The sequence below is a fragment of the Lonchura striata genome, chromosome 6 (genome assembly GCF_050655825.1).
Source record: "Lonchura striata isolate lonStrDom1 chromosome 6, ASM5065582v1, whole genome shotgun sequence".
Classification (NCBI taxonomy): domain Eukaryota; kingdom Metazoa; phylum Chordata; class Aves; order Passeriformes; family Estrildidae; genus Lonchura; species Lonchura striata.
Genome location: NC_140708.1, coordinates 18419370 through 18445518, shown reverse-complemented (window position 1 = coordinate 18445518; position 26149 = coordinate 18419370). Strand labels below are relative to the sequence as shown.

Sequence of the window (26149 nt, the reverse complement as noted above, 5' to 3'; positions counted from 1 at the left end):
TGTTGTATAAATATAAATATTTTATTTCACTAGAGAATTGTACAAATGGTCCAATGCCAATGTAAATGACCAATCTTGTACTACACTATGTGGCTATAACCTTTAAACATGTATGTTGTCCTCTATTTTCCACACTGTTGGCCTTTATTTACTTCACCTCTGGATAGCCATAAAGTTTAACAATTAAAGGGGTAATTATGGGAGCACCCACTATTTAAATATTTGTTTCAATATTCACAAAGTACCTGGACAAACCAATACGATAAATTAGAAAGCTGTTTTGTAAGGTCACAAGGGAAGAACTAAAAGCTAGATCAGACATGTCAAAGGTGTGGTGACAGAACCCAGAAGTGAGAGTTCCATAAAGTAGCCCTTTTAGATTCCACAAACAGCACTTCACATTCCACTAAGATTCATAGTGAAGAAAATGCCTGTTCAGGTAAGAATAATGATGGGAGCTTTTCCCATAAGCAAAAAAACACAAATAAGCTTCTACTTTACACTGATGTGTGCTCCACACTGCACTAACTTGTCTCCTTCACTTCCCACATAAATCCAGGCAGCAGTTTCACAATAGCCTTCAGGTGACCACGCTGAACTGAGTTCAGTTATAACTCTTTTCCCAAGCCCATCTTCATTGGACTGCTTTTGAAACTTTTTTTGTAAACATTGGATGTATAAGATTAATTTTAATTTATGTATAAAATTCATTTTAATTTAAACTCGCACAGTGTAAAAGTGTATAATAATTTCTTTAGCTGCAGATATCACATACAATTTTGATTTCAGAGGACTGTGAAATGACCAATTCTTTCTTCAGGGGAAAAAACAAATTTTGCAGTTCAATTCAGAAACAGAGTAGCTGTCAGGAATAGCCTGTATTAAATTAATAGTTATCCATTATTAAGTCCTAATATTTTCAAACAATATACTTCAACATAAATATTGATTTGATTTTGCTACATCCTATATCTAAAAATAATGGCATTATTACTCTCTAGCACAAATTTTCATTGAAGTAGTTAACCTTTAGCAAATATTCTCAGAAAGTAGAATTTAAATTAACACCCAAATGATCCATTCTGGAAATGATCCTCCATAAATTATGTCCTGTCAATTCAAATACTGAATGTGGTAAGTGCTGTATTAAATTAAATGCACTTTGTTTTTTAAACTGACTAAAATTAACTAAGAGGTTCCATGCATCTGATTTCTCAAGATGGTCAGGCATACTGATAAACCCAGATGTGCACAGTATGTGCTGCTATACCTTGACAAGATCATAAATATACTCTCAGAAATAACCTAACCCAGTGACATTAGCCAGCTGGTCCCTTATAAAATGCAATGTGAAACTCTAAAAAATACTCCCAAGAAATAAATGAAATCATCAAACAGCGTTAAATTCTCCCACTATATTGAAGTAAAATGTATTTTATATTATGTACATTAGGTTTTGGTCCCAGTGGTTGGTTTGTATCTGTTCACATACAGCCCAGTAAAACCAACACAGGGCAATTTCTGACTGCAGAGGTGGGAGCAGAGGACTCTGGCTTTGGGGGATTTCTAGCTTTGATATTTAAACTGGAACTGGAAGCACAACTTTAAGGTTTTTCATTTTTAACACTGAAGATGTCAGGAAACATGCAAAATGCCATTTTTTAGAAGACAATCACTAAAAGCCTGTAAACATGGCAGCTGCACAGAGAAGACACATAGTGCTAAAAGCAGCAAGGGAACACAGCTTCCAGATATTGATAAAAGTCAGCAATGAACATAAACAAAAGTGAAAAATGATATTTTTAGGAAAAATAATCAAAATACTCTTCTTGCAGAATTAAACAATACAGTGGCAATTAAGTCACCTTAACTTTTTGCTTTCGAAGACTTGATTAAGAAGTGCAATCTCTTATTTTCCTCCATTTCCTCCTCCATCCAAATAGCCCAAAACTGATTCACCATCAAATATATCTTAACCAAAGACACAAATAATTTTTCAGTTCAACCCAAACTAGTTACAAAGTTTCACTGAGATTCTCTGAAGCTTTAAATGGGATTTAAATCATTTCAGATTCTGGTTTACAAGTATGTGCATGCTAAAAAGAAAACTAATCCAAATTACATAGGGGACACTTTTTACTGCAGTGAACTCCACAGAAAACCCTTGCATTTTAATATTTGACAATGCTCTAAAGCAATTATGATTAAATAAAGTGAAAAAGTAAATGTTTTCTTCCTTTTAAACCACATATCATCTGTCTCCATTTGATATGTTACTACTCACAGGTTTGAAGGATTTCTACACTAATAAAGAAAAATATAAGTGGAATATAAAGTCATTATCAGTCTATTGAATATATCACAAACCTCATTACATAGCCATGAGAAGTTTATCTTTGCTTTACAGTTCTGACCACTCTCTACATTTGTAATACTTGGCTTAATTTCCAGGTTTGCTTCCATTCTTCCAAGTACAATTTTACTTTCAGATTAAATATGTCTATAGTTTTAACACCTAACATGAAATTAATAAATTCACTGTTTGTAGTTCAAAATCATGGGCCAGAGGTGTGAAATATGCTGGAAAGTGGACTGGCAGCCATTTTTTACTTGCTTTCTCTGCTTCTCTCTTGCAGTGGGAATTAGTCTGCTATTTTGCAGAGAAAACTGGGATTGACTTAGTGCTGATGCAACAAACCAATCAAAAATCCTCCACTAATGCTGGGAAATAGTGCTTCTTAAAAACATTCTTTAAAATAACAACATAGAAAATCATAGAAAACTTACAAGTACTCTGCCAGTTAATGTCTGGGCAGATATCATGACTCCTGCCCAATCCTTCACAGACGTCATCCATCCCACTTCTGCTGCCACATTCTCCTCTTTTTCATCTGTTGGTTTGCAGGCTCCATCTGCCTGTGTATCTGCGCCACCATTGATCTTTTGGGCCTCCTGCAAAGTAAGTATTTGGGTTAGTTAATGTTTAGCAATTTGACAGTGAAAGTCAGGATATTGATAGGGCCAAGAACAGTAATAAAAACCAGAAAATCTGTCTTCCTGAATTCCTGCTAGGTGACATTAAGAACCTACATGGCCACATCTTTAGAAATAAGAGAAATGGAAATGTTCTATAAGGTACAAGATTAACTAGATAATAACACTCTCCTTGACATTACATCTTCAAAACATATACTTCACACCAAATATATGATATGTTCCTTTGTTACAAGAAACATAATTGACAACAGCTCTGTATGCAATTATAGAGTTACATATAAATGAATTTGCCAGACATACACCGAAAGACCTTTTGATGTATCAGTTCAAAATAATGCATACTAGGTGTGAACACAATTTATGTACAATTTTAATTTCCTATCACTAGAATTAATTATCTGAGTAAACCTTCACTGAAAAGCATGATGTAACAAGACAGCAATTATCAAGTGTGAGGGGAAAAAAATCCATCATAAAGTATCTGCAGGGAGCTGCCACACTATCAGTGAACCTGTGTTTCAATGAAAGTGTTTAATATATCACAGGAATTATTCTGTCAGTAAGTGGCTCTTACAGAAAGAAGAGCTAGAAATTAGAGGAGCCTCAGCTGCACCAAGCTCACTGATGAGTAACAAGCACTGGAATTCATATCAGTCTCTCATGGATGCTGCAGCAAGGATGTCGTGCTCTGTAACTGCCTGCCATGTGCTACAGTCATGGGTGCTGCACAAACATCAGGGGGGATGACAGGAAATGCCAGCGTGGATTGTACAGTGTTTAAATCACACTGCATGCGAAGTGCCATGAGCATGCCTGTGGTGACAGCATACTACTAATGACTTCCTGAATACTTGGCAAGTTACGCTAAACAAAAATAGGAGAGGCAGCAAAATTCAGTGCTGAAGAAAGTCCTGAGAACTAGAACTTCACTAGCATTCCAAGCACTCTGCCCTGGCCAATACCTTGAAAGATTTTGTATATAGATTACTTGTCTGTAGGCCAGTAAGCAGGAAATCAATTGCCACTAATCCCCTTTGGGATATCTTTTATACAAGCAAAGATGTTTGATGCTGGTTATGTGATAATTACTACAGTAGAAGTACTATCCTGTGATGGCCAAAACCCATAGCTGTGAGATGGCCTTGAGGACACAGTGGGACACAAGGGCACAGGCACTTCCTGAGAGTAGCACTCAACTAATAAAGCAATTTCATTGAATCTGTCAGCGAAGAACAGCAGAACAATGCTAAAAATGTAATATGGAGACCAACAGTTGTTTTTAGAGAAGCTCAACATTGCAACCTAATTAGCTAATCATATTCTTTTTTCTCTGTTAGTTTCCCTCCCAGAAAGCAGGTTTCATGTTCTTACTAGAGATTACACCAGTGTGATGTTACTATAATGATAATAACAAATTATTCAGAGTTACAACAGTAATTCAGTACACTTCCCAAGCAAATAACGCAACAGAAGTTTAAAATTATTTTGTATTTGCATAACTGGACCTAATTCACTGACAAATTTGGACGCAGTGAATCAGATGTTTTGTACTCTGCATTGAAAGACACATCCTGTGCTGCACACACACGGAGCACAACCTACAGGAATGAGCTCATTGCAGAGGACAGCACTGTACGAAACGGAATGAGGCATCTCCAGCAGAGCAACACTTGGCTGGAGCCAGCTGGTGACCCAAAGCATCACACAGCCATAGAGATCAGTCCCAAAAAAATGCCTTCACCACCATCAGGGTTTTGATTATAAACCAGGAAAGGCAAAACTAGGTTCTATACTCCAAAGAATACTGAAGCTTAGGCAATCTAGACATATCTCCAAGGCCTCACCGGTTCTAGCTGCTGTCCCCAGGGTCTCCCCTGACCCAGACTCCCTCTGTGGCTCAGGACACCATTTGAGCACCACCCAGGGCTCCCACAGCCCTGTCCTTGGTGAACCCCAGCCAGGTGCCCTTGCCTGAGCCCCACGCCCCTGTCCCCAGCCTGCTGTCCCCAGCCCGGCTCGAGGCCAGGGCCCTGTCCCACCGCTGCCGCCAGGGCTCCAGGCAGGCCCTGGCCGCGGGATCCTCACAGCCCTGACAGCCACCGACGGCGTAAGACACTGCACGGGCCTTTGCCTTCCCTCCTCCACCGCTCCTCTGCCTTTTGTAGCTGCTACAGCTTGGCCTTCAGAACTGTAACCTCCACACACCAGATTTTGCTCCATGGTCCTCCTCTGCATTGCACAGTGAGCTTTCATACTCGGTACAAGTTTATATTGAATGAGTTAATGTGGTTTTCATAGTAAAGGAGGTATAATTCTCTTTTCCTCTCAGATAAAAAACTGGGGTGGTGATTAGGTGCCTAACTCAGTCACTAGAGAAGTCACTGGCAGAGTCAGGATAAAACCACAGGTTTTTTTGATCTTTCCACCCAGCGACCCTTGTTTAAAAGTGCACAGATGCTCACCTTGCTAAAAACACAACTACAAACTTTGCTATAGAAAGTCAGAGAACTACAGAACACTAAACAAATAGCTGAATAAAAAAGTCAATTTCATGTTAGTGAGCTTGTATTAATTAAGGTCAGAAAATTCTTTTATTGTGTACATATTCCTTACCATCAGTCTTTTAGTCAATAGATGTGATTGCTCATAAGACATAAAAATAATCTAAAATTTCCTAGCACTCAATAAAAGAGCAGGCAATTTACTTAATTGAAGGAGAAAGGTAGCTTTTACATTTTGAAAAGGTTTTCATAACCTACAGTTCCTTTGTTGTATTTACTTTTGGTTGCCAATAGAACAGAGCAGTAAAACATGACAAACCTATTCAGTATTTGATTGTCTGAAGTTATCCAAGTCTTTAATAGATTTGAATGGCTATAATTCTGTATTTATACTACTTATTTCATCTCTATAAAAATCTCCCACCCATATTATTTCTTAATTAAAATTTAATAAAACAATCATCCCCTGCCAAGTATGATTCGGAACTGACTGTCATGATCAGCCTAGCTCCTGCCGTTATTGCAGCTATAATTAACATGCAGATTAGTTGCTGTTATGTAATATTTGTATTCAGTTGGGATATTTTATATTTTTCATTTACATAGCTAGCTTTTTATCTTACTTAATTGGCAGCTGAGTATTAGGAAAAGTTTATCCCCAAGTCATTATGCAATTGTGAAGTGATAACTAAAGGAGGTTTAAAGGCTGCATTTTTTTTAATACTGAACATAAAATTCAGTCCTGTTATTAAGTGTATAGTCTTGTTTCATTGCTATTTCTTCATCACAAAGCATTGAATAACCAACACCAACACCTGAAAAAGGTGCTTCAAATAATAACCTGACAGTGACGATAGTTGATTAATTATTTACAAGTCCAATATTACAAGTAAGGGATCTTTACCCACCCTGCTTACCAGTTTTCATTATTTTAATTTCTTGAAGGCAGGAACATGCAGGTAGATTAAGTGAGAAGTAGTATATTGCAAAATATATATTTCCTGAACTTAATGACTAAATGGAAAATAGCATAATGAGGAGGTATGTACAAGAATCAGTACCCAGTGTTCTACTAGTAGTTTGACAGAGACCTGGACTAGAAACTCCAATGGTTTGTCTTCTATTTTCAGCAATAAATACTGATTTAGATTACATAAGTTCTGGGATTCTTGAAGACAGTCACCTTAAGGAAGAAGAACTCAAAAAGACAAAGTTCACTCAAAACCAGTTAACAGTTTTTGAAACATAAGCCTGCCTGTTCCATTTCCCCTCTAAAATGCCTAGACAAACCTAGAACCACTGCATAGACACCTCATCCAACTCAGGACAACAAAAAAATAAAATCAGAAAATTATTAAGAAACCTTAAAACATCATCTAAGAATAACCTGTCTTTTTAAAAGCCCTAAAAATACAGGACACCATGAGCACAATCTGGAAAGTACTCTCTGATATATGGTACTGAAAAAACTTGCTATCTTGTTAAAATATGTTAAAAAACATATGAAACAGGGAGTAGTTGTGAGGGAAAATACCTGGGTTGAAGTGTGGTGAAACAAAGAAAAGGATTTGATAATCCCATTTATCCAACGTGTGTGAATATCACACAAAACTCATTACGTATCACCTGTAATGAGATACAGAGCATTGAATGATGCCCGCATCATTCAAGAGAAAGTAGTATGCTCACTTTAAGCAGATATTTAGAAACAGTAACATAAATGAGGCAAACACAGTATTGGCCTTTGACTTCCACCCTATATAATGTAAGATGAGAATGGGCCTGTCAGAATGGCAGCTGCTCCTAGCTTAAAGCATGCAGTAACAATACAATTAAAAAAATGCCATTTGGAGCAGTTAAGAAAGGGCTGCTTTAGATAATGATGACAGCAAATAGCAAATGCCTGCAATTAACAACATTGCATTCCTAGAGCCCGACATTTTTTTGAAATGTTTTATATCATATCAACAAGACTAGGAAAATAGCCATTTTTACATAACAGGAATCTATATTTACGTTTCTGTCCTTTTCATTCACCTGTTTCCCCAAAGCCACAAAGAGGTGCTATGTGAAGAGGAATAATTTTGCATGAGAGACTATTTCTCCTTTATCTTGGGCAAATCTCTGAAACACTATGTTTAAAATTATTAGACTTCTATCAATAATTTATTTTCACATCCTTCAATACATTCACTCACCACTTTGACATCTCCAAATAGGGGTCTTAAATTTATATAAAACTATAATATTAAGACTTCAGGTACATACTGAATATATTGCCATGGCAGAAGCCTTCTGTCAGATAAAGTTACTATCCATTGTCTCCATCTTAACAGTTACTAAGTACCAGTTCATCCAGTGCTAAAAACAAGCAAAACAAAAATAACCCTGCAGCTGTTCACCTGCTCTAGTGCAGTTTAGGAAACACAAGTTTTCACTGGAATATTAATAAACAAAACAAATGGCAATGTGAGAAATTAACAACTTTATGGAAACTTCCAAACATTTTTTAAAGTCAGACTTGTAGTAAAACAAAAAGCAAAGGCTAAACTAACTAAATGTGAGGTAAGAGGTACTTCTAAACTGGCCTGTCCACAGCATTTCTTTGCATATAAAGTTACACTGACGTCAGTTATCGTACTGTAGCTATGGTTCGACTTGTTTCAAAGGATTAATTATTGATACCCAGACAAACATTATTCCTTTCACTGAATAGAAGAACCAGAATGATCTGTGGAAAACATGGCTGATGAGATAACCCAGCATTTTGCTCTCATAAAATATTCACAAGCCATATAAATTTGCTATCTGCAAATTTGGAAGATTAAGAAAAATAAGTCCAAAATATAATACAAAGATTTTCTTCTTAGTTTAAGAGTGAGATGTTATACTGTTTTCTGCATTCACAAGAGATTTCTGAGAAGCACCTTGCCAGTCCTTCCTTACAACCAGAGCCTAACTTTCTGTGTTGATCACCATAAAACCTTTTTTCCTCTTCTTGTAGTGACCAGCTTCTCTGTTGCATTTGTGCAAAACTTCAGTAATCCTCACAGATATCATGTTCTGTGACCTTCATATTTCTGGTACAGGTTACTTGTATAAAATTCCCTTTTCATATCATCGCTTTGACTGACAAAAATTGTCGCAGTAGAGGAATTAATACTAAAACCTTGACCTGAGAGACAAGAGAAACTAGACTAGTAAAATATAGTGTTCCACCCATGATTCCACAAATAGCACTCCAGTCTGTCAAATGAAGGGTTCCTGGGTATGGTTCTCACTTAGGAATATGAAACAGCAGACTCCTACATTATCTGAAACCTGAAGTACAAAAATATTAATCTCAAAGATTAAAAATTTCTCCACATTAATAGAAGTGTTATAATGTAACACTTCCACTGATGTGAAACAGTATTTCCAAATAACAACTGTCTGGCAGATTTCCATAGCAGCCTAAGAACTGAGAGGCATGATAGATGTCCCTATTCTGTTACCAAATTTTTAAAGTCCTCAGCCACATTGTCTAACCTCTTCATGTCTTCACCCTGCAGCTATAAAGCAAGAGCAAAAACAGTTTCTGTTGCACAGGGATCTTAAAAAGATAAATATATGTGGGATTTTAAGTGTCTCAGTATTTCACAAAGACAGACAACACAGGCATAATCTAAGTGAAATCACCAAATAAGACACAGTAAAAACCTACTGGTAAACATTGTTAGGTTAGTTATATAAGACAAACATTAAGAGAGATATGTAAAAGAGAAGCAATTAAGAACTCCAGACAACATGACAACATGAAAAAGGACAGAAAGTCATTGCAATTTACACATGTTCAAAACGACAAACATACTTTCCAAAAACATGATTGGTTCAATTCAACAGGAGTTTATATCAATAGTTATATAAGCTTTCACTATAAGTTAAGACATTTGGATTAATAATTTCATGTAAGTTTATTGACAAAAATATAAGTAGGTTTTCTTCTGTAGCATCTCATTATGTATTAGACCACATTGTCAGAAATAAATGACCTCTGAACTTTCTGTAAGACTATGTAACAAATGAACTTACTGTGTGCAGTAAGTAAACAAAAAAATAGGATACGTCAGTGATGTACAGGTTAAAATTATTCACTGAAAATATTTCACAAAATGTCAACCTAATACCTAGCCCATACATTTATTTTCATTTCTTATAGTTAACAGAGCATTTCTTATTAATTTCCTCTACTAAGACCAAATTTTTATCACATTAAAATAGACTCTGAAGGCCCTTTCAATTACAAAGTAGCAGGAAAAAGGGCAAACAAAAGCATTTTACTTTATTGATGGGGGCACTGCATTTAAATGAAATGGACACATTTCATTATTCTTTGGTCCCTATACAGCACAGAAATATGTCCATTAAGTAAATTAGACAATTACCATGTAAGGCATTAGTCTTTAACTGTATTTTCTATGGTTCAATAATATTGAGATCATTCTTTCAAAACATATTTTTAAAAGTCCTTTAAGTAGATTAACCTTAAATGTGATAGAAATAAATTTGCAAAAATATATGAAGCAATTTTAGATGGGACTGAGTTATTAAAAATACAGAAAAGGGTTCCTTAATAAAAAAAGCATAGAGGACAGAAAGGTGCATTCATTTTCTGTTATCCTCCTCTTTTGTTTCCTCCCACCTAACAGAAGGCAAAGCATACAATTGAAAATAAAACTGATAAAGATGTTGTCATGAAATGAAAACTGCCAAATTACCTGTATCCTATCGCGTGAGAAATATCTGTCACAGATGACAAAACACTTTGAATATTTATCCAAAAGTCTCAAAGTGTTTCACAAATGGTAGAAAAGAGTCTCAAAAATGAGAAATACAAGTAAGAAACAGTGGAGAAATTACCTAACTTATTTATCTTGATTACAGGAAGCACTTTAGTTGATTGCTTGTAATTCTGTTGTTGTTGTTAACATTAAGTAATACACAATTCCAGGATTTTCAGTCATTACCTCTTGGCACTTTTTTTTTACTACCATGAAAGAATGAAAGATATAAAAAAAACACTTTTTTTTTTAATTTTTAAGAGAAGTATGACTAGTAAATATTTTCTGATCTGTAGGACCTAGATTACAATCATAGTTTTCACAAGATAACTATGAGATAGATCCAGCAGTAGAGAAAACTAATTAAATAAGTACTCACCTAATTGACTATTCCTGGCAGTAAGTCATTTTAAAAAGTGTATTTCACTACAAGATATACACAAGCTCCATTTACAAAATAAGTATCAAACTGCTTTATCAGTGCAGTGAAACTTCATAATATCTTCTCAGTTGTGTGTTTTTCTCCATCCTGCTCAATCACAGAGGAGAAGTTTTTACCTACATGCCAACAGGATTTTTATTCATTGCATTAACTTCATAATCCTCTCTCACATGTGCTATCAGAAGTATCCAAGAGAAGGAGATCTAAACTGCAGTAGGAAATTCTACCCCTCTTCTGTGAAATACAGAGTAACAAGGTAGCTAGCACCTGTGACTAAAACTCATGCTCAAAATCACATTTCTATTGCCAAAAAATCACAAAGAATCCATGGATTAGGAAAGGAAATGCCCAGCTTAAAGGACAAAGCGCAAAGTACTATAGATACTCCAAAACAGGAATTTTGTCCTTACATAAAAAGGAATTAACCACTCATTTCCTTAGCTCAAAGAACAGGTTTCCACCTCAAAAACTTGCTGACAGGAATTTGAGAACTTCATTTGATTCAAATCAAACATTTTCACATGACAGGGATGGACTTAAACACTTGTGTTTTCTTTATACATAAAATAGCAAGTCATCAATATTTGATGGCAATATTGGCAATCCTCAATGCTAAGCCTGAAATAGAATTTATTTGCATATACATTTTTATAAATAGATTTATGATTTTTCAGAAGGTTTTACAGATTACAGCATAAAAGATGAAAGAGACAGGCAGTGGGACAAACCTGAGAGACTCACAAATATAACAGGTTGGTAAAAACACACGTGTAACAAGAATTTGAAGAATGCCAGAGAATCTTTCTATCATCTGCCAAATTCAATAAAAGAGTCATCTCTAAGGCATTTTTGATTCAAAGGTAGTATATAATATTTATTCTCATTGTATTAAAATCATAAAGGAAAACACAATGAATTAAAAGCAGCTCTCTGTAGGAGATAAAGCCATATCTAAGCCTATCCTGATGCAGGAAAATAAGTTCCAGTATGCAGCACATAAATATTTGAAGAGCAGCAGGTCAGCCAATAAGTAATTAAAACTATTTACTAGCACAGAACACCTTCACTCAGAGATTACAGAGTGACAGGCAGCTTTCAGACTGCAGAACTTGGTGCAGGGGGGAGTCAGAGAGCACACAAATGTGCAGGAATCTGCAGCAAAGATACACAGCTCTACTTCTCAAAACATTGAAAATGCAGATTTACTTGCCAACTGTTTTAATGATTACTTTGAAATAATTCTATTAGACTCAGCACTTCCCTCTAAAAGACCAGTTACATGACATGGTAAAAAATGTATAAATGCTACTATTTAATCAAGTAGATGTGGCTTGATTTATTACCCACTGCTATGGAAACAATTTTGTGTAATGTTAATCTCATTACTCCCTTGCATAAATGGCAGACAAAAGTTTTTAATCTACAAGGAATTTTTTCTTCTTTCAGGTTAAATTTATTTTAGTTAGCTTATATTGCTTTGGTTCAACTTCCTAGACACTATCAGCATCCAAATTATCCAATATCAACACCTGTAGACTACAAATACAGCACTTGATATATTTATGGAACAAGGAAACACACACAGTTTTCCCAATTTTACAAATACTGACTGAAATCTGAGGCAGAGAGAAGTGATAAATTTCTGCCCTGCCTATTACATCTCCATTAATTGTTACTTACACTACATAGAATGAGAACAAGCTCAATGAATTCTCTTTTACTTTCTTAACTTCATTACCTTAAATAGGAATAACTTAAAGCAGCCCAGAGTTCATCCCCTGCTCTTGTGCACAGTGATGCACTGCTAAGAACTGATGCATGACTTTGATATTGAACATTGCCTTTTTAAGCAATAAGAAGTTGGACTAGTGGAAAATAAAAATACATGGTGCCCATTCTTGGCTCCTGTTCCAAGGCAGGATTCAATCTGCCTGCACCAAAATTTCTATGGGAAACTCCTATTCTGACAGGTCATTTTCTAAATGAAAACAGCAACACTTTGAAGCTCCTCAGAGGCATGAGTGGTTAGAAGCAGCCCTGGCAGAACTGCATTAGGAGCAGAGGGTCAGTGAGGCAGGCATTGCTCTGTCTCATGAGTCTGCAGTTTTTGGTTTCAAAATATATCAAACCAGAAGATACAACATATGTTACAAAAATATGTTACCTCTGAACACTCACTCTGCCTATAAATTATGCATGACAGAGCAGGCAGTTATTGTCACCTGAGCAGAAAAGGTAGTGAACAGAGGTGAGAGGATAGGTCAATTTAAATTTCTAGCTCTTTTCATAAGATTAAATAAGAATAAGAAGAAATTAAAGTATAACGGTTGTTAAATCATCAAAAAGTATTGAGTTTTAATTTACTTGACATTCATTGGAAGGGAAGACAGATAATAAAGTTAAGGCTACTATAGAAATTTCAATCTTGAATGCTGTTTGTTTATATCTTGCAATTCTGTGGAAATGCGGTAATGTTATTATAGGGCCTAGAACTCCATTTTTTTTCTTTTAACTTTTATATTAATTTTTATAAAAAGTTTGCAGCAGTATAAAGATTGAACGGTTCATCAAAGCAGGCTAGCACATTGTAAACTAGTCACAAGATATATTTTACTGAACCTACTCATCAGCTTAAAACTTAAGAGACTTTTTCTATTTACCATGCTGCATAATTACCTCACACAGCTTTTCAAGATGCAGGTGCCCCCTCCCATAATTTGTGAATGAGATTCACTGAGAAGCCTATGCAAGTATCACATGACACAAAAAATTTCACCTTAACTACTTCTTAAAAGAAGAAAGGACTTAATTAAGCCTTAGTAAAAAAAAAAAAAAAAAGTAATGATTCATACATCAGTAATTCACATCTTCCAAATATCTGATTCTAGTTAATTCAGCAGCAAGACATTGAAGTAATACGTGTAACTAGGGGATACATTTGAGAAATAAATAATATCTCTGCATTTCAGATTCAGCTGAAGTTAAATTGGGTGGTTGGGGAGGGAAGGCATGAACTCTAAGATCAGCTCTTTTTTTTTTTTTTTTTTGAGTTTAAAAGTATGTCTTTCATTCTCACAAAGTAGTTTAATAAGGAAAATGGGATTTGTGAGTTACAAAAGCCAAAGTCTTATGTATAATGAATCCTATTTTGTCTGCAGATCCAAAACTCTAAGGACTCAAGGATGTTTTTCTTCTTGGTCACTTTCTAGGTCTTTACTAGTACCCTGGGATGCACCATGCAAAATTCAAATGTTTCAATTTATTAACACCTGTAAAGCATCTAATAAACTAAAGTGATATGTAGTTTTTGCCTGATGTCCACAATGGCAGCCACAATTGCCTAGAAGCACCTGGTGGCCCTCACCCCATGTTGCAAAAGATTTCTGCTAAATAAAATGAACTTTCTGTGAAGCCAGCTTCTTCTTTAAGACTAAGTCATATATCAGATTTTTGTGCTGTGTTGTTTAAAGAAAACTTGACTTCAAATGTATTTTAAAGGGCTCTCCATGGAAACAAAGTCTCCTTGTTATTGATTGGGTCAATAGAGAGTTGTGAGAATTCAAATGGAAAACTTTGTAAACTTCATTAACTTTTTCATTCACTTTTCACTTTTTATGGGATTCACAAATGATGAAACAATTGTATTTCCTCTAAAGCCCTCTACTATTACCTATACAATTAAGTTGGAATCCCCTGGATCCATACTTTTCCTACACTGCTTTCGTCTCATGCAGAGAACCAGAGGAGTAACAGAAAACTATAAACTTAGGAAAATCCAATCTCTGCTAATGTTTTATAAAGCAAAGCATGTTCTACACAACGAAGGCTAGCAGGGAAATAAAAAAAAAAAAAACCCACACAGCAAAACAGTAAAGGAGCTATTTTCTATCAATTTTTTTTTCCTATAGCTATTCACTTCATCCATCACACACACCAACAAATGCACACAACTCTACTGCTTCTACAGTTCACAAAATGATATTTGTGAATTACTATTTAAGTACACACCACCTTATTAATTATCTTGTTCTGTGATCTCCAGCAACATCTTTGCAGGTATGGTGGTAAATGCAGTCTCCTTACCTCTCAACGAACTAACAAAAACAGATGCATCTGAAACACAGAGAAACACTGGACCCTCACAGTCCACTCTCACCAGACAGGTCCTGTGCATGGTTCCTATTACAATCAGCCACAGCAGCTGTCAGCATATGAAAGCAAACCCTGTGAAAGTCCCTAATACCTTTACTTAAGCATAGTATCAGTCAGAAAAGGAAAAAAAGGAACCTGGATTTTTTTTACAAGGGCTGTCAGGCACTGACATAGATTGCACAGAGACATTCTGGTTGTCCCATCTCTGGAAGTGTTGAAGACCAGATTGGATGGAGCTTTGAACAATCTGGTCTATTGGAAAGTGTCCCTGACCATTTAAGGTAGATTGGGATGAGATGATCTTCCAAGGCCCCTTTGACCCAAACCATTGTCTGATATGATTCTACTATCCATCTCTGAGTAGTACCATCTCATATGGACTATAGCCTAGAAAAGAGGGTTGGAAAGATTGTGGCACATCATGTAAAACTAAGTTCACAGTGGGAGCCCTCTGTCCACAACTATGGAAGTGCAATATAAAGCTAGAACTCCCTCAGCCAGGGTCTGAGTAGAAGGCAAGTTGAATATGAACAGCAATGTGTCCTGGCAGCCCAAGGGATATTTATCCTAAAACAGTAGGGACTGAGGAAAGAGTCTCTGAGCTTCCAATTAGTTCAGTAGGAGGGGTCTGGTGACAAAGCAGAACACATTGAGAGAAAAAATTTATCATTTAAGCCATTTTTCAGGAGATAAGGAGGTATCATCCTTCTTAGTTTTATTTACTTTTTGCTTGCTTCATTTAGGAATGGTGGTTTTGAGGTTTCCCTTCCCCTCCCTTCAGATATAACACTTTGTCATTTCATGCCTTCAAGTTTGGCTTAAAGTGTCCAATTCTTTCAGACCACCTTCTACTATTATCATCAATTGTGGTGGCACTGAGTAGAGATAATATGACCAACATCTGCACACACACACTAGCTGAAACCCTGCCAACCTCCTAGGGTGACAACAGATGTTTTTGTTAGTTCCCATGTCTCATATGAGCCAATACTGACCCAGGGAAAGAGTCAAAAACTGAAAGTAACACTGACAGCTGGAATAATACTATGGTCCGCTGCCACTGAGGTCACAATTTAACCAAATAATTCATCATAGGAGTAAACACAGCAAATTACCAAAATGGCTGCACAGCTTTTCACCATACCAGAAAGATTTTTTTGCTACAACAAAATAAATACCTGATTCTCATGAAGAAATACCATTAGGCTAGGTCTAAACCCAGTAGTGTGTGGCTGTACTGTAACTGGGACAATGAAAAGCTACCAGATAGAGTAATCAAGCTCCAGAAGGAAGATAAAAGTTCATTGTTTTGAGCATTTAACTGTAAAACCAAGCATATGGGAACTGCTGAAACAAAAGACAGTCTCAAATATGACAGGAAGAATGGAGGAAAACAAAATTAATCAAGCCCCACAGAGTTTTTATGCTTAAAGTAGGGCAAGTTTTCCATCATAAGTGAGATTCTTAACTGCACTACATGAGTTACTTCATCTTGTAGGAAAACAGGTATGACTACAAATCTTGCTCCTGGCAACCAAATTAGTGCAAAGGCTACACTGACAATTAACTCATATCAAAAAAAGGACCAATTTCTTGCAAAAATTATACAAAACTGTTGACAATTAATTCTAGTTTATTAGACTAGAGCTTTGAGAGTTTGCTTCCTCCTGTCCTAAGACACCCAGCATCCCAGTGATTGTGGCATCGCTGCCTTGCTGTGCTCCAAGCCCTGGAGCTCCGAAGAGTAATTTCATTACTCAGAGACCAAGCAACAGTGATATTTAATAAACTGATCATCAATCATCTAAAAAAATACATTTTTAAAAATGTATGATTTTCTGCTGTGCTCTGCACTCCCTGCAATCAGAGTGTTCTGCTGGAATCTAAGTGGGGGAAATTTTTCATAAATGCAGTCATATCAATTATGAGAATGTCAGCCCTGCTGGATGCCAGATTCAAAATGTTGTTAGGTAGGCTGTTTATGAGATGGCTAGAGCAAAACACCAGAAAAGTATAAAAATAAATTGAATACTTAACAGAGAAAAAGTAATGACAGGATTACATATTTGAACACAAATCCCAACTCAATGTAATAAAATTCTTCCCTCCTTCCCTCAGTGTGAGTTTGGGGTTTTGTTTTGTTGGGGGTGTATTAGTTCTTGTTTGTTTGTTTTACAATTAACTCACTCTCTTATGTACACACACTGTCCCCCCATGACACTCTCTAGGCTTTGGGCAAGATTTTAGCACAGACAAACCTGATACAAGGACTGAGCTGCTGGAGAGACAAAAGAGCTATTTGAGGGCCTCTCCACTTACCAGTCTACATTAATACTCATGTTGTGACAAACCTACCCTATAAAACAAATTTGTTAATGCTATCAGTATTTCTACCCAAACATACTCAGACATCCAAAAAATTTCACCTCAGATAACTCTCAGTCTTTCACAAGCTCCTCTATAAATTCTGCAGAGGTCCCTGAAGAAAAAACAAAGGCTTTCACTTTTATGAATGCATGCAGACTTATCTCTAGAGCATAGAGCAAATCCTTCTTCCTCTTCCTATGTGTCTTTGCAACCAAAACATGGCTTTATCAACCAGCGCTCCAGATGGTCTAATGAAAGTTATAGTCCTGATTATTAGAATATACATGGTAGCAACCTAGGTATTGGCAGAACAAAACAAGGAAGACTTTGGCTGGTTACCTTGGGGGTTTTCTGTTGGTTTTGTTTTGTTTTGTTTTTAATTAAAGAAATGCCAAGTCAGTGACCTGAACAATAAAGGTGTATCGATTCATAAGAATCAATAAGGATCTGGGCCAGAACTATAAACACACATTCCCACTGGGACAGGACAAAACATATGGCTCTATAAATTATTCCATATGGTGGGGTTCTTTTCCTGGGGTGTTGGCTTGGAGGGGGATTTTTTGGTGTTTTGATTTTATTCTATTATTATTTTTGGGTGCTTGGGGTTTTTTCAGTAATGTACAGTAAAAGAAGATGTACAGTCTGTTTTCTGGGTACAAATGAACTGACAGATGAATATCTGCATGATCAAGGGTTAAAGGAAAGACTCGGGGACTGATACCTCTCTCCTGTTTCTCTAGCAGAAGTAAACTTTTTCTTCTTAGCTTTGGTAACTGTTTCCCTCTCAACTGAAGTTCCCATAATTCCCCTTATCTTGACTATTGTGCCATGACTCCTCCTCCACTTTCCAGTAATCTAAAACTACAAGCTATGGTTGATGTATTGCATCACCTGTATTGAATCACACTCTAGGACCTTACAGACATTTTTAACATATAATATTAATGTTAAGTGTTCAATATTTTATTAAATTAAGTAATAAAAATTTTACACATAACAGCCTTTATTATTTCATATGAAGTTTTAAACCTGATTTTACCACAAATACACGGGTATTTTAACTTCAAAATTAAATAATCAAAACATATTCCATAGGCTTCTAATTAGTAATTAACTATTATTAACAAGATTTACTTGTTTCACCACTGTTTCTGCTCACTATATCAGAGTTGAAATTAGGAAAACTAGACTATATCAGAGCTGAAAATAGGAAAACTAGTTTTAACATCACTTTTTTTTTTTTTTTAATAATAAGACAATTGCAATGGGTTTGCCTAAATATTTTTGTTTCTAGCATGAATATAAAACTGCTTTGGGTTAAGGTCCCTTCCAACCCAAACCATTCTATGATTCCATGAAAAAATCATTTCAGAAGAGGAGTGGTACTACAGTCCAAATAGGTAACAATTTAAGACTTCTGTTATATTGAACTAGTCAGGACCAAAGTAAAAAAAATATCACATTCTAAACACTTTCATACATGAGTCAAGAGCAAATAAGGTTATCTCGCAAGTAGAAGTTCAAAAATTTGTAATTAGAAGCATTATTCATTGCATCCTTGCTGAACATTCTCTTAAAATTGATAACACATACTATAGCAGCACACACAGAAATTCACATGCATAAACCCACCAAAATATATACAGCTAATTAACATGTACAGAAATACTCAAAGTTCAGAAACCATTTTTATTTTCAAATTAGTCATGCTTCATTTCTTTCTTAATTGAAACCAATTTAAGAAAAAAACCTAATTGTGATCTAGCATCAACAGGATCTGTTACATTGCTTTGGTTTGGTCAATTGAGTGGGGTTTAGATTTAGCTGTTCAAAATGCAAAGGAAAACATATAAGAATTTATATTAAAATAAAGATGACTTTATTGTGATTGATGTAACAAGACAACTTTTCTTTCCTATTTAAAACCAATTTTACTATGTAATATTTAGACTTTTCATAGTTTTTAGCAGTCTTCCACTTAGCCCTTTACAAAAAATTCCCTTCCCCAGCTAGAAACATGTAATCAGAACAACTGAACAGGTTTCTGTGATAAATCCCATCGTTTGTTTGATTTTTTGGAATATGTGAATCATGCTTTCAGAACATGCTGTCACACCTACACAAGGACAGGGTTTCCTGGCAGCGTCAGTGCGCGTGGGGAATCGCTGCCGCAGGGTCAGCACCGCCCCAGGCCCCGTTCACTCCTCCAGCACCACTTTGGGCATGGGGATTCGATGCTCAGGGTAAGCGGCTACCACAGAGCGACACTTGGGATGCAGAACAGCAAACTAAAATGTGTCTAAGCAAATAACACAACCTTTTGTGCAAGAGGGATGAAAATCCAGGATTCCATAACATTATTAACAAGAATGGGAACAGTAGCCTTGGGATCCAGAAACATGTACTAATCAATGCAGATTACTTTCTCTGACCTCTTAGGACATGTTGCTGTCATCTCAGCTGCCTAATTTTTTACGTGCTAATTTAACTTAACTTTTCTAAAAACAGAAAACAGTGATCTGTGGGCAAAACAAGTTTAAAGACATACTATTGTGTTTCAATTAAAGTTTAGTTTTCTTTATGTGGGACACTACATTCAGACCAAATAAAAGTAGTCATTTGTTAATTCATCATAGGTCACATAACTGTAGAAGATAAACAGTACAGTTTAGACTTTTCTTGTATAAATAAAAATACAACAAAACAAAATATAAAGAATAAATATACTGAAGTTTGATTTTATTTTCTGTGTCAATGAAGATGTATACATGCTCATCCTTACCTAGGAATAAAATAAATACTACAAATATTTTTCTGATGCGCACAAAAATCGAAATTAAAACATCACATTGGAAAAGAAAACATACTATTGAAAATATAAAATAAATAGAAATAAAACTGATTATTTCTTCATATATACTGAGCAAAGGAAAAGCAAAAATATAATAATATATAAGAAAATAGTTATATTAAAAAAAAATGTTTTACTTTTGCTACTCTGTAGCAAACACCTTGAAACTAACAAGAATTCACTCAGAGCCAGATCTGGATGCTGTTAGACAAGTAATAAACATAGATGTGTCAACATAGTATAGCATTCCCCTCCCAAACTGAAATTACTGTACTAATCCTGTGAATAAACACAACCTACATTAACCTCATGACTACTAACTGAATACCAAAAGTCCCTCATTTTAATTCAATTGCTTCTCTCAAAACACTGTTCTGTAAAATTTGAACTTTTTTGCACACAGCAATTACTAACACAATTCGTAGTTCTACTCCACTCTGCTACCTAGGAACATTTGGAGACCAGAAAGGTAAAAAGCTGAGGGACAAAGTCCCTCCTTCCTTAAAAGTGAAGTAGCATTTTAGAACTTAAGATGACAACCTAACAAACTCAACTCATTTGCACACCTGAGACTGGCTAGTTTCATCGTCTGAAAAGTTCTCATACTGCAATCACTACTTATTTGAAATCAGATTATATGTTTTAAGTTACAGCACTAATAAAAGGAATGGCCTTCCTCTCTCCTGTGGTGTATGTAAGCAGAATCCTTTCCCTTGTTAAATAAACCACAGACTTAAACTTAATTCTGAGACATCTTTTGTGCATCTTTTAGGTCATATTTCCAAATTACCTCATGTTATTTGGTGTGTGCACAAAATACTTTACTTCTAGTCTGGATCCTTTGACAATTTCCTATTCTTATTAGTTTCCATTGGGCTAGAAGACATAGTACTTCTCAAGATGGTAAATTTAGCCCACGTCCTTATGGACTTCCTTTCACTAAAACAAAAGGGTCATCGTAAAATCCAAGCTAGGTCCTAACCAAGTTTTGGCAGAGCTTTTTTAAGTCTGCATCTCATCATAAGATCTTCTGCAACGAAGTTGCCATTTAGAAGGCACATTGTCAATTTAATTCTTTGAATAACTCCTTCTGTCTGCCACCAGCAATTCAATCTTGGAATGTAATAAAATTAGAGCAAATGGACAGCAGAAGTGCATAAACCTGGAAGGTAGCTTTATCCAAACATACCATAGTGTTATAAGCCCAAGAAAACATTGTTCTTGTTATGAGAAATTCATTTTCACCTGAATAACGTTGTTTAGGACAACTGTATCTGAAACATTTTCAGTGAAAAAATGAACTGCTACTTCAGCTGATGTTAAAGAAACTCTTGCACACAGCAGTTGAAATCAATCTGGGTTCCTGCCTGCCATACCAAGGACTACACTTGATTCTTTTTCTATCCAAACTACTGATATTACAGCCTGTAAAGAAAATAAATTCAGCCTTATGGATAATAGAGAGAAAACTTAACATTCCAAACATTATTTTATTTTCACATATAGAGGTTTAGGAAGCAGAAGCTAATAGCTCAGAATTAAATACAGAGTACTGCCAATACTTCAGAGACTCATTGTATATACAAAAGCAACATCTCTTAATTGAAGACTAATCCACTGGCTGAGAACTATACAAAAGTAGTTTGTGTTTTATTCTTTTTGGTAGCCGAGAAAGTAAGAAGTGAATATTAAAGATAATCAAGAACAGGCTGCTATGATTCCTGAATAGTCAGATCTCAACTTACACCTCAGCTTTGCTAAAAATTCAACAAGCTGAACTATCACTATTACCCAGTACTGCACCCAGTTAGCACGATCATCACTGCATTGCAAAGTCAAAGGTGATATGCCCAGTCCTTAACACAATGCCAAGGAAACATTTCACCACAGAATACAAAAAACTCCTGGAGCATTTTTGAAGCATTACTCTAGAGTAAAGAAGTACCAAAAAGTTCTTCAAAAGCTATGGAACAGTTAAAAGCAACAAATAAAAAGCTACATGGAACTTTTCCAACAGTCTTTTGATAGTAATTTGTTTAATATTTAGCAGCAAAACTTTTGAAATGTATGTTTCTAAAACAGAGAAGGCTGTTCCTGGAAGCTCTACAACTGAGTACTTTCTTAATCAACATACCATGGGAAACAGCTCTGTGAACACCAAATTACATGTCTTTGAATTCTTATTGTGCCAGTTAGGACTCAACACAATTTCTTCAACTGTATTCCAGCATTATTTTTATTTTTTTCCTAATTTTTTGGACGTTTTTGGTTGGCTTTTTGTTTATTTGGGGTTTTTTGTTGTTATTGATTTTGTTCATTTCCTTTTCCTTTGCAGCTAGTATTCCTGTCCCACTTAATGACAGCTACTCAGTTCTAAGACAAATAATACATAAAAACACTGAGGAGCCATTTCAATATATTTTTTTAGATACTAAATAACTTGTTTGAATTTCATTCTTCAAAATTACATGAGAAATTTTAACAACATACAGAATTCTCTCCCAGATTAGTCTTCTGGCATTTTCAAAATACACTTCTGAATTATACTTCATATCTATATTTGTTAATCATAAAGTCAACAACATATGGCTCAGAGATCATAAAAATCAAGGAGTACTAATTCTTCAGCCTTTTTAATTCATTTTTTCTATATATATACTGCAAAGAGAAATTATACTATATTGGAACCTATTAAATAAATAGAAGAGTGATAGTGATACTACTTAATTTTCCCTCTGATGAGCAATTCAGCGACCTACTGTGAAACAAACAAACAAACCAGCCAAGTGCACCTGTTCCTGAAAGTTCCCCATTCTAGAATTAGCTGTACCTTGAATTCTTTGTGACTATATTTCCACATCAAGGAACATTTCTGGAGTAAAATATGTACATACAAAATTTTTGTTACCATTTTAAGTTGTCCCAACAACCATGACAAATTACTGTATCATGCAATGTAGTTATAGTTGTTAACTAACACTTCACTATGTGCTTATAAATTTACCAGAAGAATTCTAATCTCCCTAAACAAAATGTGATCAGAATTATTTCAACAGGAACATAAGCTAGAAGTTACATGAAGTTTCACCTGAAAAATAGTGAAAGTGAAGTATAGTATAGTGAAGTTAAAGTACAGTGATGTGAAAATGAATTTATAAATACCCACCTACCAGGAAAATCATTCTTATTTAGTCTTACACAAGGAAATTATGAATGTCCTTCATGTAGGATGAGCAAAAAACCCAAGGTCAGAACAGCTGGATTTTATTGATTAAGTAATACCATATCTTCCATCCATTTCTACTTTCCTTAGATAACAGAATTCCTACGGTAACTGAATGCACGTAGAAAAGGGCAGGAAAGAAGCAATTTCCTACTCAGTCTGATTGCAACCCTTGAGGATTTCGTTTGTGTAGTAAAGAAAATTTTGATCTGAAATTCTCAAGCAGTTGTATATCACTGATAAAGTTTCTGCATTCCTTTAGTCGGAACAATGGAAAACCAAACACTTCTCCTCTCACGCATGGAAATGCAAGTGTCTATGAATCACCCATAAAACACAGTTTTCTGAAAAGCTTCTTAAATTCAGAAAGCTTAAATTTTTATTTTCAAAAATGTTAATAAAACTTATATTTGACCTGAAATTCATCTTGGATAATTTACGACTAGAACATTAGTCATAAAAATAAAATGGTTTTGGTCCCCACACTAGATTCAGCTGGAAAATCTTCAGTTTACTGCTCTGGATCTGTTTGGGTTTGGTAAGACACTGACCAAATGTATGGAAGAAAAATCAGCCATGAGTTGTTCACTGCACAGCAACTATATTGATTTCAAAAATCATTCACATGGCAAACAGCTGAAAGTCTGGAAAGGAAAAGGAGGGACAATTATATATGCCAGTCTTGCTTAAATATTCTTCACCCATTCTTGGCTACCATTTGCAAAAAAATATTTGGCTATGTTTATCTTTGATACAAAGCTGTTAATTATGTTCTTAATCCATAAAAGGTAATTACTTGCTAAGATTATAGACAATAATGTCTGGCCTTGGTTGAAGTTGGTTGAACCAAAAGGAAGAAGCAGGGCAAGTAAGCCCTCATAAAGAAAGAAAACACTTCGAATCAGTACAACTAAAAGGATTACAGTCAGTTATCACCAACATACAAACACAAGTTCTGTGTCAGAAATAGCAAGTTATATGCATGGCTATGTCAAGGAATATCCTCTTTGTATGATCATGTTTACAGGTAAAAGAAAAAGAGCTAAAGAAAGAAAAATAAAAAAAATCATAAGAAAGCTGGAGACTTAAAGCATATAAACACAATCTAGCCTGTACAAGTTTGTATTTTGATTGTTGCAACATTTGCTTCCCTGCAACATCTTGGGGAAAAAAGATACAGAATAGAAATACCTATTCCTGATTACTTTTAAAAGTCAGATGAAAAACACATTAAATCTGGTGCTCCTTGGTTTTTCATTTGCTTCACATGTTCCTTTTTTTAATTGCCTTTAGACAAACATCAGGGGAAACATTCTCTGATTTTAAAAGGCTGATATAGAAGGTGTAATTCTGTAATTGAGGGACAGCTGGCTGTTACCATGATATGCCAAATGAAGATCCTGTCAACTGGAATTTGTGGAATTTGATTATAGGTTAAACTCCCAGAATTAAAACCCCATTCATAAGGATTTGAAATGCAGAGCTTAAGACTTGCCTTCCATATGTGCCTGTTCTCACAGAACAGTGGATGCTGCTTTGTAACTGCCCACAAGAGCAAACAAACAACACAAAAACATGGCTACAGGGAACATCTTTAAACTATAAATAAATGTTATTAACAGAGATCCAGTGCATGCTGTGCACCTTATTACAGTCTAGCAAAATGGCTATGCCTGGAAAAATGCCTAAAGCCTTAAGATTTCCTTACTTAATATATAACATTTCAGCAATACAATGATTTCTTAGGCTATTTTTATGCCACAGACCATAATTTATAGATGCCACAACTATAAATGGTTCTACAATTTTAAAAAGGCATTTTTCTGTACCCATCATTGCAATTTTCTGTTGATTTAATTTTATCAGGAGGCACAGAAATAATAATGGATTCAAACTGGGGTTTTAACATATGTTGAGACTTTATAAAATCCAATACTACATAAGAAGAGCATATCTGTAGTTCACAGTGTAAATGATCATAAACTATGCAGCCACTTCTTAAAGGTGGCACACTAAAATCCCAACCTGACCAACATGCGCTGCTCATGAGCTTTGGTCTTAAACACAGAACTAAACTTCTGAATGGTTCTCTCTAACACATCCACAAATGAAGATCTATACTGGAGTACAAAGCTCCAACTGATTTTAACAATAATTAGTCCATTTTAGTCTGCAATACAGAACCACGTTTCCCATTCACTACAGATGCTACATGCACCATACTGCCCACCAAAGTTACAAGGCTATGTTGCTGCTGCAGGCTAGAAAAATACTTTTTCAGCAAATGAGTTTTGTTTACTGCCTTTGCTGCTCAGTGAGTTAAAAACCATCAAGTTTGGAGATGAAAATGCAATAGAATCAGTAGATAAACTGTGGATCCGTGCAGCTAATTGTTTCGCTTTTGGCTATGGCATATGTATTACTTGATTGCCAATTTCACGCTCTGATACTGCTTCTTTATAGCAGCAGATGAAACTGAAGCTCAAGTACTCTGTTCAAAGAGGCTGATAAATATGTATTCCACCCCTCTGCAATGTTTGACACACTCCTCACCCATTGTTATGCTTCCCTTTTATGAAGTGCAAAACAGGCCCCTATTTTAGCTCTTATTCTTGCCACTGTCATAGCCAATTTATATATGTTTCTGGCTTAAACAGCATGCCAAAAAGAATTTTAATTTTCTTGTTTACAGAAATCCTCTTATAATTTGTTGTGTCTGTAGAGTATTAAGGTTTCAGGTGGGGGTTCACACTGCTGTGCAATTCTAAAAAAAGACACAAGAGAAGAACAGCA

At 35.5% G+C, this 26149-nt stretch overlaps 1 protein-coding gene across 50 annotated transcripts in view; it reads right to left on the bottom strand.

The window, feature by feature from the left end:
- KCNMA1 (potassium calcium-activated channel subfamily M alpha 1) overlaps positions 1-26149 on the bottom strand; it is a 428996-nt gene that overhangs the window by 304901 nt on the left and 97946 nt on the right. For all 50 annotated transcript variants that reach the window (XM_085583432.1, XM_085583417.1, XM_085583419.1 and 47 more), the window contains one exon: positions 2788-2952. In XM_085583432.1, the coding sequence (XP_085439558.1) occupies positions 2788-2853 (66 nt within the window). In that variant the 5' untranslated portion in view covers positions 2854-2952. The remainder of the gene's footprint in view (positions 1-2787; positions 2953-26149) is intronic.